General features: G+C 37.8%; 1 protein-coding gene across 8 annotated transcripts in view; it reads right to left on the bottom strand.

Moving 5' to 3' along the window:
- Window positions 1-15,405, bottom strand: part of CERKL (ceramide kinase like) — a 133,126-nt gene that overhangs the window by 22,171 nt on the left and 95,550 nt on the right. For 5 of the 8 annotated variants that reach the window (XM_032292772.1, XM_032292769.1, XM_032292767.1 and 2 more), the window contains exons 4-5: window positions 14,472-14,535; window positions 7,434-7,576 (exon numbers count right to left, since the gene is read on the bottom strand). The exons of 2 other annotated variants lie outside the window; for them this stretch is intronic. In XM_032292772.1, the coding sequence (XP_032148663.1) occupies window positions 7,434-7,576; window positions 14,472-14,535 (207 nt within the window). Of the gene's footprint in view, window positions 1-7,433; window positions 7,577-13,876; window positions 13,955-14,471; window positions 14,536-15,405 lie in introns of all 8 variants that reach the window. One more of the 8 variants, XM_032292775.1, reaches the window with a different exon arrangement.

The raw sequence follows: 15,405 nt of genomic DNA, 5'->3' as shown, positions 1-15,405 counted from the left end.
CCGACCTTTCTCTCTGGCTGCCCTTAGTATTTTCTCCTTCATTTCGACCCTGGTGAATCTGACGATTATGTGCCTTGGGGTTGCTCTTCTTGACGAATATCTTTGTGGCGTTCTCTGTATTTCCTGGACTTAAATGTCTGCCTGCCTTGCTAGGTTGGGGAAGTTTTCCTGGATAATATCCTGAAGAGTATTTTCCAGCTTGGATTCATTCTCTTCGTCGCATTCGGGTACGCCTATCAAACGTAGATTAGGTCTTTTCACATAGTCCCACATTTCTTGGAGACTTCGTTCATTCCTTTTTACCCTTTTTTCTCCAGTCTTGCCTTCCCATTTTATTTCATTGAGTTGATCTTCGACCTCTGATATCCTTTCTTCTGCTTGGTCAATTCGGCTGCTGATACTTGTGCATGCTTCACGAAGTTCTCGTGTTGCGTTTTTCAGCTCCATCAATTCACTTATATTCCTTTCTATTTTGTCCATTCTCATTAGCATTTCATCAAATCTTTTTTCAAGGTTCTTAGTTTCTTTGCATTTGGTTAGAATATGTTCTTTAAGTTCGCAGAAGTTTCTTACTACCTACCTTCTGAAGTCTGATTCTGTCATTTCATCACACTTGTTCTCCATCCAACCTTGTTCCCTTGCTGGTGAGGAGTTTTGATCCCTTTTAGGAGGAGAGGTGTTCTGGTTTCGGGTATTTTCATCCTTTTTGTGCTGGTTTCTTCCCATCTTTAAGGATTTATCCATCTGTCGACTTTGTAGTTGCTGGCTTTCAGATTGGGTCTCAAATCTTTCAGATTGACGTTCTGTTTGTTGATGATGAGGTTATTTCTGTTTCTTGGTTTTCCTTCTGACAGTCTGGCCCCTCTGCTGTAGGTCTGCTGAGGTTCACTCCAGGCCCTGCTTGCCTGGGGTTCACCTGCAGCAGCTGCTGAACAGCAAGGGTTGTTACCAGTTTTCTTCTTCTGCTATCTTTGTCCCAGGAGGATACCCACCTAGGGTCAATCTGATCTCTCTTTTATGAGGTGTCTTTTTGGATATATAGAGGTCAGGGAGCTGCTTAAGGAGACGGTCTCTTCTTTATAGGAGCTCAAATGGTGAGCTGCGAGCTCTGTTGTTGTTCATTCAGAGCTGCTAGGCAGGTACTTTTAGGTCTGCTGCAGCAGAACTCATAAAACGCTTTTTGTTCCCAGGTGCTCTGTCCCAGGGATTTAGGGCTTAGGGCTTTATTTATGAGTTTCCGTTGTGTGGCCGCCTTCTTTTTTTTTTTTTTTTTTTTCCTTCAGAGCTGCCCAGCCTAGCAAGGAGGCAGCCTAGTCACTGTCGGCCTATAGCAGCTTTGCTGAGCTGCTGTGGGCTCCGCCCCGCTGCCTAGTGAACTTCCCTGCAGTCCTGTTTATATGGGTGTAGTTAGAACTGCTTTGGTGATGTTGGCCCACCTCTGTTGAGGCGGAGTCTCTTTGCTGTGGCGGGTTGCCTTGGCAACGGCGGGCTGCCTCAGCAATGGTGGGTTGCCTTGGCAACGGCGGGCTGCCTCGGTAATGGCGGGTTGCCTTGGCAACGGCAGGCTGCCTCGGTAATGGCGGACGCCCCCTCCCCCACAGAGCTGGACCGTCCAGGGTTCAGCTGCGCTTGCTGTAAGACTCTCAATCCAGAGTTTCTGGTTGCTGTTCTTTTGTGGGGGTGGGACCAGTCGAGCCTGATCGCCTGGCTCCCTGCCTCAGAGCCTTTTTTAAGTTGGTGTTCCAGTCGCCTGTTGAAGAGGCGCCGGGGTCTGTTTGTTTTCCCCTGCGGCCACTCACTGCGCTGGCTTAAACAGCGGCACTGAGGTTTGTGGCGCTTTTTTTTTTTTTTTTTGCCCTGGAATCTACTGTCCTGGTTCTCTGCTCAGTCCCTTTTGAACCGGCGAATGGGCGACTTCCCGTGGCTCCAATCGCCAGCCAAAAGGGCACCCGGACCGGTGTATTTTGCATGGAGAACCGCTGCTCCGGGGCGCCGACAAAGCAGCCGCACGGGGCAAAGCAGCGGCGCTGGCCGGCACAGCCGCGCTGGCCGAAACCGCCGCGCTGGCAACCGTGGGGCTCCTCTGCCCGGGAATTTCCTAGTCTGTGGGCAATAAAAATGCGGCGTCCGCACTCACCCTCTGTGCTTTCACTGGGAGCTGCAATCCTGGGCTGTTCCTAAATGGCCATCTTGGATCCAAAAATCATATTTAATATTTTAATATTTAAATTTTTTATATGAAACAAAGTTTTGACTGCAGTTGGACTGCTACCCATCACATGAGGTATGAAATTTTCCAGTTGTGGCATCATGCTGGCACTCAAAAATTTCTAATTTTGTAGCATTTTGGATTTTAGGTTTTCAGATTAGGGATGGTCAGCTTGTTTATATACACAATGGATCACTATTTTGGAATTAAAGAAGTCCTGTCATTTACAACACATGGATGAACCTGGAATATGGTATGCTAGGTGAAATAAGCCAGCCACAGAAACATAAATACGATATGATCTTACTTTTATGTAGAATCTGGAAAACTTAAACTCATAAAAGCAAAGAGTAAAATGGTGGTTACTGGAGCTAATGTATGGGAAGAACTGGGGAGATACTGGTCAAAGGATACAAAATTTCAGTTAAGACGAATACTTTCAAGAGATCTGTTTTATAACCTGGTGACCATAGTTGATATGGTTAGGCTTTGTGTCCCTACCCAAATCTCATCTTGAATTTTAATCCCCAAATCTCCACATGTCAAGGGAGAGACCAGGTGAAGGTAACTGAATCACAGGGGCGATTCCCTGCTGCTGTTCTTCTCACAGCGAGTGAGTTCTCATGAGAACTGATGGTTTTACAAAGGACTCTTCCCCACTTTACTTAGCATTTCTCCTTCCTACCACCTTGTGAAGAATGTACCTTGCTTTTCCTTTGCCTTCCACCATGGTTTTAAGTTTCCTCAGGCCTCCCCAGCCGTGCTGAACTGAGAGTCAATTAAACTTCTTTCCTTTATAAATTACCCAGTCTTGGGTATTTTTTTTTCTTTTTTATTGCATTTTAGTGTTTGGGGTACATGTGAAGGACATGCAAGGTTGTTGCATAGGTACACACATGGCAGTGTCATTTGCTGCCTTCCTCCCCTTCACCTATATCTGGCATTTCTCCCCATGCTATCTCTCCCCACCTCCCCACCCCCCCATCCTTTCCCCATTTCCCCCCAACAGACCCCAGTGTGTAGTGCTCCCCAGCATGAGAACAGACTAAAACAATAGTTAATAGCAATGCATTATATACTTGGAAATTTCTAAGAGAAATTTTAAGTGTTCTCAATGCAAAATAAGTATGTGATCATTATGTCAACTTTATGCATGTTTATCTTTATTTAGCCATTTCACAATTTATAAGTTTCAACACATCACATTGTACACAATAAAATTTTTGTCAATTTAAAAATAAATAAGGGTAACGGGTATTAAAATAGTAATTAATAGAAGTATTAATGAAAGTAAGAAAATATATTATTTTTAAAATGTTACCTCTTAGGTCCCATTTCAGACACACTGAATCAGAGGCTGCAACTTATAAGATCTCCAGGTGGCTTGTATGCACAGTGACTTGGTGAGGAACTCCTCTGGAATGCATGGCCCAAGCAGCATCATTACCTGGGAGCTTTTTAAAAACATACATTCCTGGGTTCTACCTCCAACTCAAAAAATTGGAATGTGTGTGGAGGAGGGAAGACCCAGGTGTCTCCGTTTTAGCAAGTTCACAAGGTGAGTCTATGAACTCTAAGTTTTGAGAACAAGTAGTATAGAAACCTGTTACTCTGTGGATCTTTATCCAGGCCTTTCCAGTGATCTTGCAGCCCTCAAGCCTGGCCTTTGACCATATAATTGCTAATAATCTGGAAAAGATTGGGAAAAAAGGAGGAAACAATTCAATCCATTGTGCTTCCCAATCAGATATGTGGTAAAGGTTTTAGAAGAGGACACATCATTAGAGTGAGATATTTAGGATTATCGATGGATTACAGTACTCCATGAAACACATTTCTTCCATTACCATAGTTAATTAGGAGTAGACCATAAAAGCATTCCTCTAGAAAGATTATTTAAAAACATAATATCATGTACAATAGAGAATGACACATAGCATGACTTAAGAAAATAAAGACTTTATTCCCTGTGAGTTTAAAGTATGCTGAGTATGCCCAAGTACAATTTCTTTTTAGAATGTTAAAGATGGCTTTAAAAAATGTTTATGTCCTCTCAGGCTTTGCAACTTTTCTCTAATTCTGTAGAAGTTGGCAGGGATAACAGGCATGACTACAAGTAGGAAAATTATTTTAGTCATTGACTACTCGTTAATCTGTACCTTAGTCTTTAAATGTGGTTTTGACACTCTGAAGAAAAAAAGAAAGTTTATGAGAAAGTGTATGTAAAATTGCAAAATGATGGATTGTTCTATATTTTGTTGGGATAATCTGAAAGATGGATTACATTTTGTTTCAGGAAACTGCACTCTATTTGAAAAGATGTCTACATGCCAAAAGAACATGCTGTTCACACAAATAACAATGATGTAATTTTAATGTTCTCGCAAAAGCTATAAATGTCCTACCTCAAGGTAAACATTTTAATTAGCCTGAAAGTTATTTTTCTTAACACTACCAGAAACTTTGCCCACCACTCCCTCCCCAGAGCTGCTAAAATGTTCGAAATACAAAAAGTAAGGACAGAAGTAGCAGCTCATGTAAAGAATTACTGATGAAATATCAGGCAGAAACTACAGAGGCAAAAAGAAAAAAAAGGAAAAAAAAATCGTCCTTGGAAGTGCAAGCACTTCTGCAGAACAATTAACTTAATTAACCAGACACCATGAATATTCATAAGGCTGTTAATGTCTCCCACATCCAAACAGATAAATGTGATGTAATGACTTCCTAGTCAAGCATATCTAAAATTCTCATGAAAACGGCACCTACACTTTGGTTCTCTGCCTGAAATATCATAGAAATTAACAGTCCCTCGGCAATATTTTATTCTCCTCAAATTAATTGGAAAGCATGAATTTATTTACGCGAACTCTATAGGAATATATGGTTCACAGCCATCAGTATGTGGATTGAGCCTTGTTTTACAACAACTGGATTGCTTTTTTATTTTTATGTCCTCTCAGCTTTTCTCCATCCCTCCTCCCCCTTTTAATCAGAGTCCCTCAGTATAGTTCCTTAGCACCAGTTCCCATAGCAACAAACACCATTCCTAATGGCCAGCAGTTCAAATACAGGCTTCCCCACATCTGATCCATTTGAGTCTGACCATAATTCAGCAGCTTAGTCTGTTGGCTCAGTGGATTAATTTACTAAACACTCTCCCTCTGGGTGTCTCTCTCCAGGAGGCAAATGGCTTCAATGGCACACTGTCTCATGTTCGGCTTGAAAACTTCCTGCCTAGTTCTTGTTCCCATTCTCTAACTAAAGCCCTGACTAGTCATAGAGTCCTCATATTAAATATATCCCACACATGACTTTCTCCTCCTATTAGAAGGAATTAGAATGCTAGAACTCCTATACAATGACCAGAGTTTGGCAGCATACTGTGTCTTCTAAACAAGACTTGTTAAAATAGCATTACTACAAATATCCAAAGAACACATAAAATGCTCCCCAAATCAGAAATACTCTTAAAAATTAAAAATTATAATAGCGATAAAACTCAATGCTATTCCTTTATAACATCCAAATTACATACAAAAAACATAAACGTAACCACCAGTTTTTATAGCCAACCACCCAATTTATGTCAAATGCATAACTGTAGGGACATGCATCTTTCTATTTCTGATGTAAGGCAGTCAGTGAATGACCTTGGGAATTTAAGTACTAAGGAAGACAAACAGTGTCCTAAACACATCCACTTGGCACAGAGGGAAATGTTGGATAGGTTCCACCATTATATTCAGAATTACTAAAGTAAAACAAAAACACCAAGAAATAAAATGCCATGAAAAGATAGCCCAAAATGCATCTTTTTTCTCTTTGTGTCAAAATAATCTTTTTATCTTCTACTTAGAAACCATTTGAGGTTTTTCTATATACTCCACAATTATCAGAATATATTTGAATATCTCTCTCCTTTTAAATTCTGGCTTTTCTGAAAGACTTCATACTCTAAAAGGGCATTTGGATACCTTGTGCTCTGTTAATTTATCAACAAGACTAATTTTACTAAAATCCATACAAAATGAATAGGGTTATCAAAATATAATTTTTTTCTTTTCTATTATCATAGGGAAAAATACTCTGTTTTAGTGATGTGTATCTTTTTAAATGAAAACATAATTTCCTTCACTATCACTTATTTAAATAATTTGGTATGAGTGATTGTATAATACAATCAACTTTTGAATGATGTTTTCCTCTTTTCTGAACCACAGTGTTGCTCTAATGGTTCTCCCTATCTCTGACCTCTATTTTCTCCTGCCCCCATCCTCTAATCGTTCCACACAGTGAGGCAAAATGAACCCTCCTAGAACAAGCTCCAATCAGGTTGCCCCCTGCTCTGAAACATCCCATTATTTCCTACTGCTTATCAAATACAATTCAGAGCCCTTACTGTGGCATGCAGGAGCGTCCATGGTTGGATATATTTTGATACCATTATCTCCCATTGAAAGGCCTTTTCAATATTCCTCAAATACTCCTGGGTTTTGCCTTTGCTTTATTATTTTTGCAGCCAAGAAAATAACTCATTGTCACCTTTTCAGACCAGCTCCAACCCATTTTAAGACTTAATTCAAGTATCATTTACTATATGAAGTCTTGCTTACATTCATTCACTTAATAGGCTTCACTGAGCATCACTGTCGCATAGTTTATTCTAGGTGCTGAGGAAATGCCAGTGAGTGAAAAGATAAAATGCCTTGCCCTTACGAATCTCACCCTTCCAAATCTTATCCTCTTTCCAGTCACAAGTAATTCTGGCATTCTCAAGGTTATCTGGTTATACTTCAATTATGCAAGTTACCATATTCACCTCATATGGAATTATAAGCAGCTAGACTGGAGTGGCCCTGTTTTGAAACCTCCTACCTGGTACTGTGTAATCATTATACCTTTTTATGGGAAGGGAGAAGAATAACCATTCCATATACTGAAAGTTTAACAATATATTAAACCCTTTACTAACCCAAAGGTTAGTACAATGACCTTGTGATAAAGTGAATAATATATGTGTGATCCCTATTCTAGATTAGAAAAATAAGGCCTAAGAGAGTAAATGACTTGTTTTAAGTCTCACATTTGATAGTGGGGATGCCAGAAGTCTGGATCTTTCAAAGCCTCTTCATTAACTCTGTGTTATGCTCTCTAGGTTAGGAAGTAAGAAAGGAAATGAGGGAGAAGGGTCAGTTTAATGAATCTGTAGCCACTCCCTTGCCTGCTGGTATTAAGCCAAGTGGAAGCTGTGCTCTGACAGGTGTCAGGATTCGGTCTGTTTCCATCCCAGCACTCTTCTGGGCTCTCAGAAGCAAAGCATGGGCCACTTCACTAGCAGATCCATCTCCACCAACACAGACAACACTAGAAAGATATCAATTAAGCAAATAAGGCAAAACTTCAGAATGATTGGTAATAATTCATGAAATCTAGACTTCAATAGAGTTTACTAATCTGTAGTCTATGTGCATGAATACTCACATGCTGCTTCAAACATGTTAGTACGTGTCAATGGGTAAGACACAAACACTAAATAGGTAAAGTTTACTTAACAAACATAATAACTACATAATTCCCTATAGACAAAATAACTTTAAGTGTGTTAAGAGATATGAAAACATTTGAACATATTAACTCACATCTGACCAGCGTTTTGCTCTGTTAACATCCAAAACCATATCATTCTCATTTTGTTTATGTTAATAATACTGTCATCTGCAATTCATTCAACTAACACCAACCAAAGTCATAAAATCCTAATTCTCAATAAAGCTCTGAAAAGGCAGATAGCAATAAAAAATCATATAAAATATGAAGCTTTAAGAAACTGCTAATTATCATTAGTATATGAATGTAGTCATTACAAACCCGACCTGGATTTCATCTCCTTGACATTATTGCTATATAGTACTTCTAGATTTAATGTTATTAGCCTTTGATCCTAGGTAGTACTACTAGTATATTTTTTAAGATTTTATGTTAAGTAGACTATGGGGGTGGAATCCAGGAAAGTAACATAAGATACCAGAAATTCGTTTCATAATCATTTGTGTTCAAAAGAGGCAAAATATTCTTACGTATCAAAATGTCACCAATTTACCCAATGGAAAGTAGATTTTTGCCTCAGTGAAAGCAGGTGTCACAACTCAAGGGTTCCAAAGTCCCAGCAGGAATGGAAGAGTAGGCTCAATCTAAAGGGGCAGCTGCTTCATCACTGTGGCCCACTCATATCACATGGGAGGCCTAAGGGAACCAGATCTGGTTTTTCTAGAGAAGCCAGAGATTCTGATTTAAGGCTGAGTCTCCTAATTTGTAAATACTATCAACTGCATTCAATACATTTAAAAACTGTATTCCAACAAAACTGCCTATGGACCACAGCCAGCAATAGTTACTGGTTCTCTAAGTTTAGGAAGCTCTGGAGGGTGGGGACCAGAGGCTGAAAGTGTCTTTTCAGTTGGTTCCCACCATCTGCCCTTCTAGTCCCCATCTTCCTCATCCCACTCGCTCCACATAGCCTGGATATCCAAGTCTACCCTCATTAGAAGACTCAAGATATGACTTAGGTCATTTTTGATTAGGTGTGTTTTTTTTTCTTATGTCTAAACTAATTCCAGAGGTTCACAATGTGACCATCTATTCAGAGAAAAGGAATGATATTTACTAAGGACAAACTATATATCAGGCAATATGTTTATTAATTTATATTATATCCTCAGAAGTCTGCAAAATAGGTAAGAGCCCCATCTTTATAAATGAAAAAACCAAGGTTTGATTTGAAACTTACCTGATTTCAAAAATCTCTATGAGATTTCTAATCTATGAAATTAAACGTAACTCTTGATCCATGCCTGTCTTCATGCTGACACATGGGTGTGACCAAAAAGACTCTGTGAAGTCATATAATTTAGCACCAAAGAACCTGACCCTTATATACATAAGATGGCAACACTTAACTCCTAGAATCTTGAATACAATTATAGCATCATCCATATTGCTAGAGTTATTAGAGGTGACCTCCCTATGAGCATGTTCTGAAACACCTGAAGTTTTGTCATAATACATTCTGTGTTAAATCTTTGAAACTAATACAAATGACAATTATAACAATAAAGAAATATTTACTAATTACTATATATATCAGACATTTTCTTTAGCATTCTCCATGTATTAACTCATTTAAGTGGAAAAATAATTGTATGCAATAGGTACTATTACCCTCAATTTACAGATTAGGAAACTAAGGCAGAGAAAGATTAAGTAACTTTTTCAAGATTGTACCAGTAGGAAGTAATAAAACAGGGGTTTGAAATAAGACAATTTGGCCTTAGAAACTGCAATATTATTCAATATCTTAGATACCTTTTCTATATGTGAAACCTAGTAAAATAGCTTACGAGAATTTTATTTTGAAAAACAGTTTAACAGTAGAACAAATGTGAAATTAAGTGAAGTTATTTATGTTAATAACTATTCAATCATTAAGATCATGTTCAGGTATAGTGACTTAATATAGGAAATGTTTTGAAAAACAAAAATAAAATTATAAGTCCTCCAACTAATTGAATGGATTCTTCCCTCTTAGCCAAAAAGAACCCAAAGAAAATCTGAAAAATGAGTTTAGGTTGTAACAGGAAGGGAGGTTGGATATGCCTCCTTATACTTTCTTGTCTTTTGGAGTTTAGGTGCAACTGGCAAGCACTGACATTAAGATATAGATCACAAAACTGACAAAACAGACTTTGTAGCAATAAAATTCCCAACTCCAACCTGACTCTGGCATAGCATTAAGTAACAGATAGCAGGCTCTAGAGGAAATCAAAGTATTTTATGCCAAAATGTATTTTGTTGACATATTTTGAAATGGTCCTGCTAAGCCATCATTTGCAGGAGAAATCTGCATTCCATAGAGAATCTCTTTCCCTTTCCAGGTCTTTTCCTGATCCAGGAGAGATTAAACTAAGAGTGTGATAGCTTTTAAGGTCTAATAAGAGATACTGACCATCTATTCTGTCTGAAGCCTGATACCTAGAGGCCTCATCTACATAATAAGAACCTGTGCTTTCACAACCCATTTATCTTCATATTTATTTTTGAGACCGAGTCTCGCTCTGTTGCCCAGGCTGGAGGGCAATGGTGTGATCTCAGCTCACTGCAACTTCTGCCTCATAGTTCAAGCAATTCTCCTCCATCAGCCTCCTGAGTAGCTGAGACTACAGGTGCATGCCACCAAACCCAGCTAGTTTTGTATTTTTAGTAGAGATGGGGTTTTGCCATGTTGGCCAGGCTGATCTCAAACTCCTGACCCCAGGTGATCTCCCCTCTTTGGCCTACTAAAGTACTGGGATTACAGGCATGAACCACTGTGTCCAGCCTACACAACCCCATTTATTTTAATTCAACTATTTCTTTGTGCTGACTTCAAGTCTTTCAGAAAGGCTTAACTTTACAAACAACTGACAATCAGAAAATCTCTGAATTTACCTATGACCTGTGAGCTTCCCTCCCAAAGAGCTCCATGATGTCCCTCCTCTCTGGACCAAACCAATGTATACCCTACATACATTATGTCTTTGTCTATAACTTCTGTATCCCTAAAATGTATAAAACCAAGTTGTAATCCAACTACTGTGGGCGCATGTTCTCAGGACTCAGGCTGCATTAGGCCACAGTCACTCGTATTTGGCTCAAAATAAACCTCTTTAAATAATCTACAGTTTGGTAATATTTTACAGTTTGGCATTTTTCATCAATGGCTTCTTACCAAAATATCACAGGAATCTAAATACTACAAGAAAGACAAAAAGCAAAATATTCAATCATTTATAGAGCTAATTGCTCTTGAGTCACTCTAAAACATAAACCTTAGAGTAACTAATCCTTTGCATGTAACAAATCTTGTTTTTAAAATAAGTGAACTCCTTGCCATGGCTCCAAACAGAATGATTTTGTCTAGAAAAGTAAAATCGAGTGATAATATATGTCTGTTTTTAATGAGTGATAAAGATTTTTTAATGGATGTTTTTATACTTATCTATGAACCCATCATCTATGAGATGTTGACTATAATATTGAATTTCTGATGCACAGTTTTTTCCTTTCTGGAAAATAGATTTTCTTAAATCTTACGAAGTAATACAGATATGTTCAATCTAATAAAATGTCAATATAATCCAAATAATATCTAGATCATTACGGGCCTAATTAATGGTGAAATGAACAAGAGAAAATGTAATTTAATAATTTTTTTTTAAATTGTGAAACAAATAATAGCAAAGAATTCATATATTTACAACTGCATAAAATCTACAGATTTTTAAAACTATTATCACACTTATAAATTGCAAGTGTTACCGCTTCAAGTCTATGCAGCTGATATTCTTTTATTTTTCTTCATAAACTTACTCGTGCCAGTAAAATGGGGAGCAATATAAATCTGAAGCTCCTGCAAGATTTAACAGCGGATCTGAGAGTGTTTCCCAGGACACACAGCAGTGGAGAGTCAGTTGTCATAAGTACTAATACACTGTTTCTTCTGGGTTTAGAAATGTCACAAGATGTCTCATAGAAACATATGTAACTCATTAAAAAAAAAAAAAAAACTCCAGAATCTTAGCAAATAGCATTTCTTAAACATTACTTACCAAATCATTTTGCTTTACTAAATACTAAACACAGAATCTTTCTTGGCTCTTAACTTCTTCTTAACTGTATCTAGAAACCAAATATTAGGCAATTTCCTAATCACTTCCTATTAACATTTCCACTAGTATCAGATGAAGGTGCTTCAGGCTAAAGTTCTTAAGGAAATATGAGTCTGTCTCTGATCAGAATGTCATAGCATTTTGGGGTTAACCTTCTCCCATATCTGTACCTTTTCTATAAATTTCCCAAAAAATTTTCCTATAGCCACTCTAGAGCAGGTTCAGGAATAGAAAACTCACCAACGTAGAATATTCCATTTTTTAAGTAATTTTACTTTCAAGAGAACTGCTCCTTTGAATTGAAGAAACTATGTTTCTATTATACTCCTCATATACCTCTCTCTGTAATTCTAAGTACAGTGACTTAAAAGTGCCATTTTTTAAAGATAATGACCCCAACGACCATACCAGCTTCTATTGGGAAAATTAAACCCACAAAAATAAATAAGCTATTTAAAGTGGTCCCCAACCTTTTTGGCATCAAGGACTTGTTTGGTGGGGAAATAATTTTTCTACAGACTGGGGGGCAGGGTGGGAAAGGGATGGTTTTAGGATGAAACTGTTCCACCTCAGATCATCAAGCATTAGATTCTCACCCAGAGTGTGTAACCTAGATCCCTCGCATGCCCAGTTCATAGTAGGGTTCGCACTCCTATGAGAATCTAATGCTGCTGCTGACCTGACAGAAGGTGGAACTCAGGCAGAAATGTTCCCTCTCCTGCCACTCACTTCCTGCTGTGCTTCCCCATTCTTAAAGGCCACCGACTGGTACCAGTCTGCAGCCTGGGAATTGGGGACCCCCAATTTAAAGAATCTTAGAACACAGATGACTTTCAGAAGAAATTTGAAATTACTCTAAGTCTGAAATAAATCAACATGCCATAGAGTTTAGAAACAGTTCTATAACATAACTCAATTCAAACAACGGTTAGGCCAAACTATTTGGATTTTAAAATGTGAGTAATAACTGAAAAATCTATACATCTTTTAGTGCTACACTGAAAAATAACCACACCTGCTATAAAAAATAAATAAGGATTAAATATGTTCTGGTAAAGAGAAAAATATTACTATACTACACTTCAGGAATAGTCTTTCTTCATTCTACAAAATTATTTTCATCCCTTTACCCAGCACAAATACCAGTAAAACATATTAATAGATACTACATTCAGAAGAACACTTTGTAATGCTGCTGTGTAAGACCAAGTTTAATATTTGTGATATCTTTATTCTTGTTCTTTATCTAATCAAGTTTTGAAGCAGGGACTCATTTGCAATGCAGCTACCTTCATGTACTCATGAGGTCTAGTGAGGAACTATGCAGTATGTTAAAATAGGTAGTTAGTGGGCATGATTCCCCCAAGCACTTTTCTTAAATTGTATACTTGTGGGACAATTTTCTAAACGAAGCCTGTTAATGTTTTTGTCTGCCTCTAAGTATAAAGCTCTGAAGTAAACTCCTACCCTGTATTTTTGATTCCCAACACTTATATAATATTGCTATCAAATTTACTTCCCTCAACTAAATTCCTTTTGGAAAAATCATGTTTTACTTACCAAACTTTCTTTCTCACCAACTATTGTTTTCTCCTCATCCAAATAAATAACTGAATAAGCATTTCTGAAAAACCACCCTGCCAATGCTCCACTTTGATGGATCGCTTCCCTCCCCATCACATTCAAATCATTCTTTGGAAGATTAATGCCTTTTACTTTGGTGAAAGTACAGACCTAACTGCCTTTCCTGGCCTTAAGGGGTCTTTGCCCCCTGCTCATCACCATGTAACACAAATAATTCACACGCTTGTCACCTTTTTAAACTCTCAAATATCTACTCTTGGAAAAAAATCTTCCCTAAAGGAATATAATAAGTTTTAGTCTTACACATCAATTGAACACTTTAGCAAATTGGTTCAACCTAATTTTAAAAAATGGCAGTGAAATTTGTATCACTTGCCTTGGTTCTAATGTTTGCATGCCAGTGAAGAATCTCTGTACACTCCAATATATTGCAAACAATGGTTTCCAATGCCCACTGTGAATAACATACCTATATTATAGTCACTAAATTATGAGATAATTAAAATTATTTCTTATTCTTTCAGAAAATAATTATTTACTTGTATTTATAAAATATCCACTCTAAATCTATCACAGACAAATTAACTAATGGGTAGCTATTAAACCTATCAATTAATCTGCAAAAGAGGATCATCAAATAGTTCCTCAATGTGACCAGTATAACATCCATCAGTGCTTTTCTAGATACATGGTAAAAGCCAATAATTATAGATGCAAATGTATGCACATTAGTAAGTATAGGGTAGTACGCTGTCATTTCCCAGTACTTATAACTAGATTCCTCTCTTTGCTTTCCTATGCCAGATCCTGAGAGGTAGATGATCATGTCATATTATCAACATTAATTATTATTACATAGATATGAACAAGATAGAGCTGTAAATGTTAGGTTTCAAATATATGGCTAAAAATGAGTGAAAGCATTTAATACATAAACTATATGATACATACTGATTAATAATATAACCTACCCATCAAATCCCTGGAGTTCGCATTCCTTGAGCAGTGACAGAGCGTGCCCTTGATATTCCATTACTGTTAAAAAAAAAACACACACACACACAGACATACACAAAGTGAAAGTTTTAAACAATAACCTACAGTTTTTAACTTGTTCTGGCAAAATAATATGATAAGCATATGGCCAATTCATAAAACAACATTTATTCTTGAATATTTATATTTTAATCATGGGCAAGAAGATTAAGTATAGTGGCCTGATGTGTTTTACAGCTTTATGTAAAAGATCATATATTTGTTTCAACTACATACGTCATTTGGGATATCCCACACATAGTGGTTACAGAATTTATCTTGGTGCCTGTCTGTTTAGGATTCCCTAAATAGGACACATATCCTTTAAATCAGAGGCTTAGGAGCAGCAGTATTTTGAAAATAAGGCATATTAGCTGGCATCGAACAGTCAATGTTAAATCGGTTTGGCAACCTTACATGAATAAATTAGTCGAAAGGTTAGTGTAAGATTTACAAACCAGAAGAATGTGTACTGGAACTGTTGGATGTGAAAATACAATGTAAAGCCAACACCAATGATAAGAAACCCAGATCCAAGAAAGAGGGTGGCACACAGGCCCATCAGGGCCCAGATCCTCTGAGGAAATGAATCTGTCACTCCGTATCGCTGTCTCCACAGTCACTGATGCCCTATGCAGTATTGTAAATGCCAGTGAAGACAGGATAAACGGGCACACTGCAGATGGCACCAAGCATCACAACCACATTTAGCATTTTCCAGGGCAGCTCTGCCAGAAGAGACAGCCCAGCTGTATCCACCCATCAAAGATTTCTGCTGACTGACGTGACATTGCAGATGGATTTTTTGTGTAAGAATGTGCGTCATTATATGCAAGATTACATTAATCTTTCATGCCTGTCTGTCCCCTG

The sequence above is a fragment of the Sapajus apella genome, unplaced genomic scaffold, assembly GCF_009761245.1.
Source record: "Sapajus apella isolate SASKATOON/1434 unplaced genomic scaffold, GSC_monkey_1.0 scaffold28, whole genome shotgun sequence".
NCBI lineage: Eukaryota > Metazoa > Chordata > Mammalia > Primates > Cebidae > Sapajus > Sapajus apella.
The sequence above is the reverse complement of the archived record's forward strand: the minus strand, read 5'-3'. Positions and strand labels throughout refer to the sequence as shown.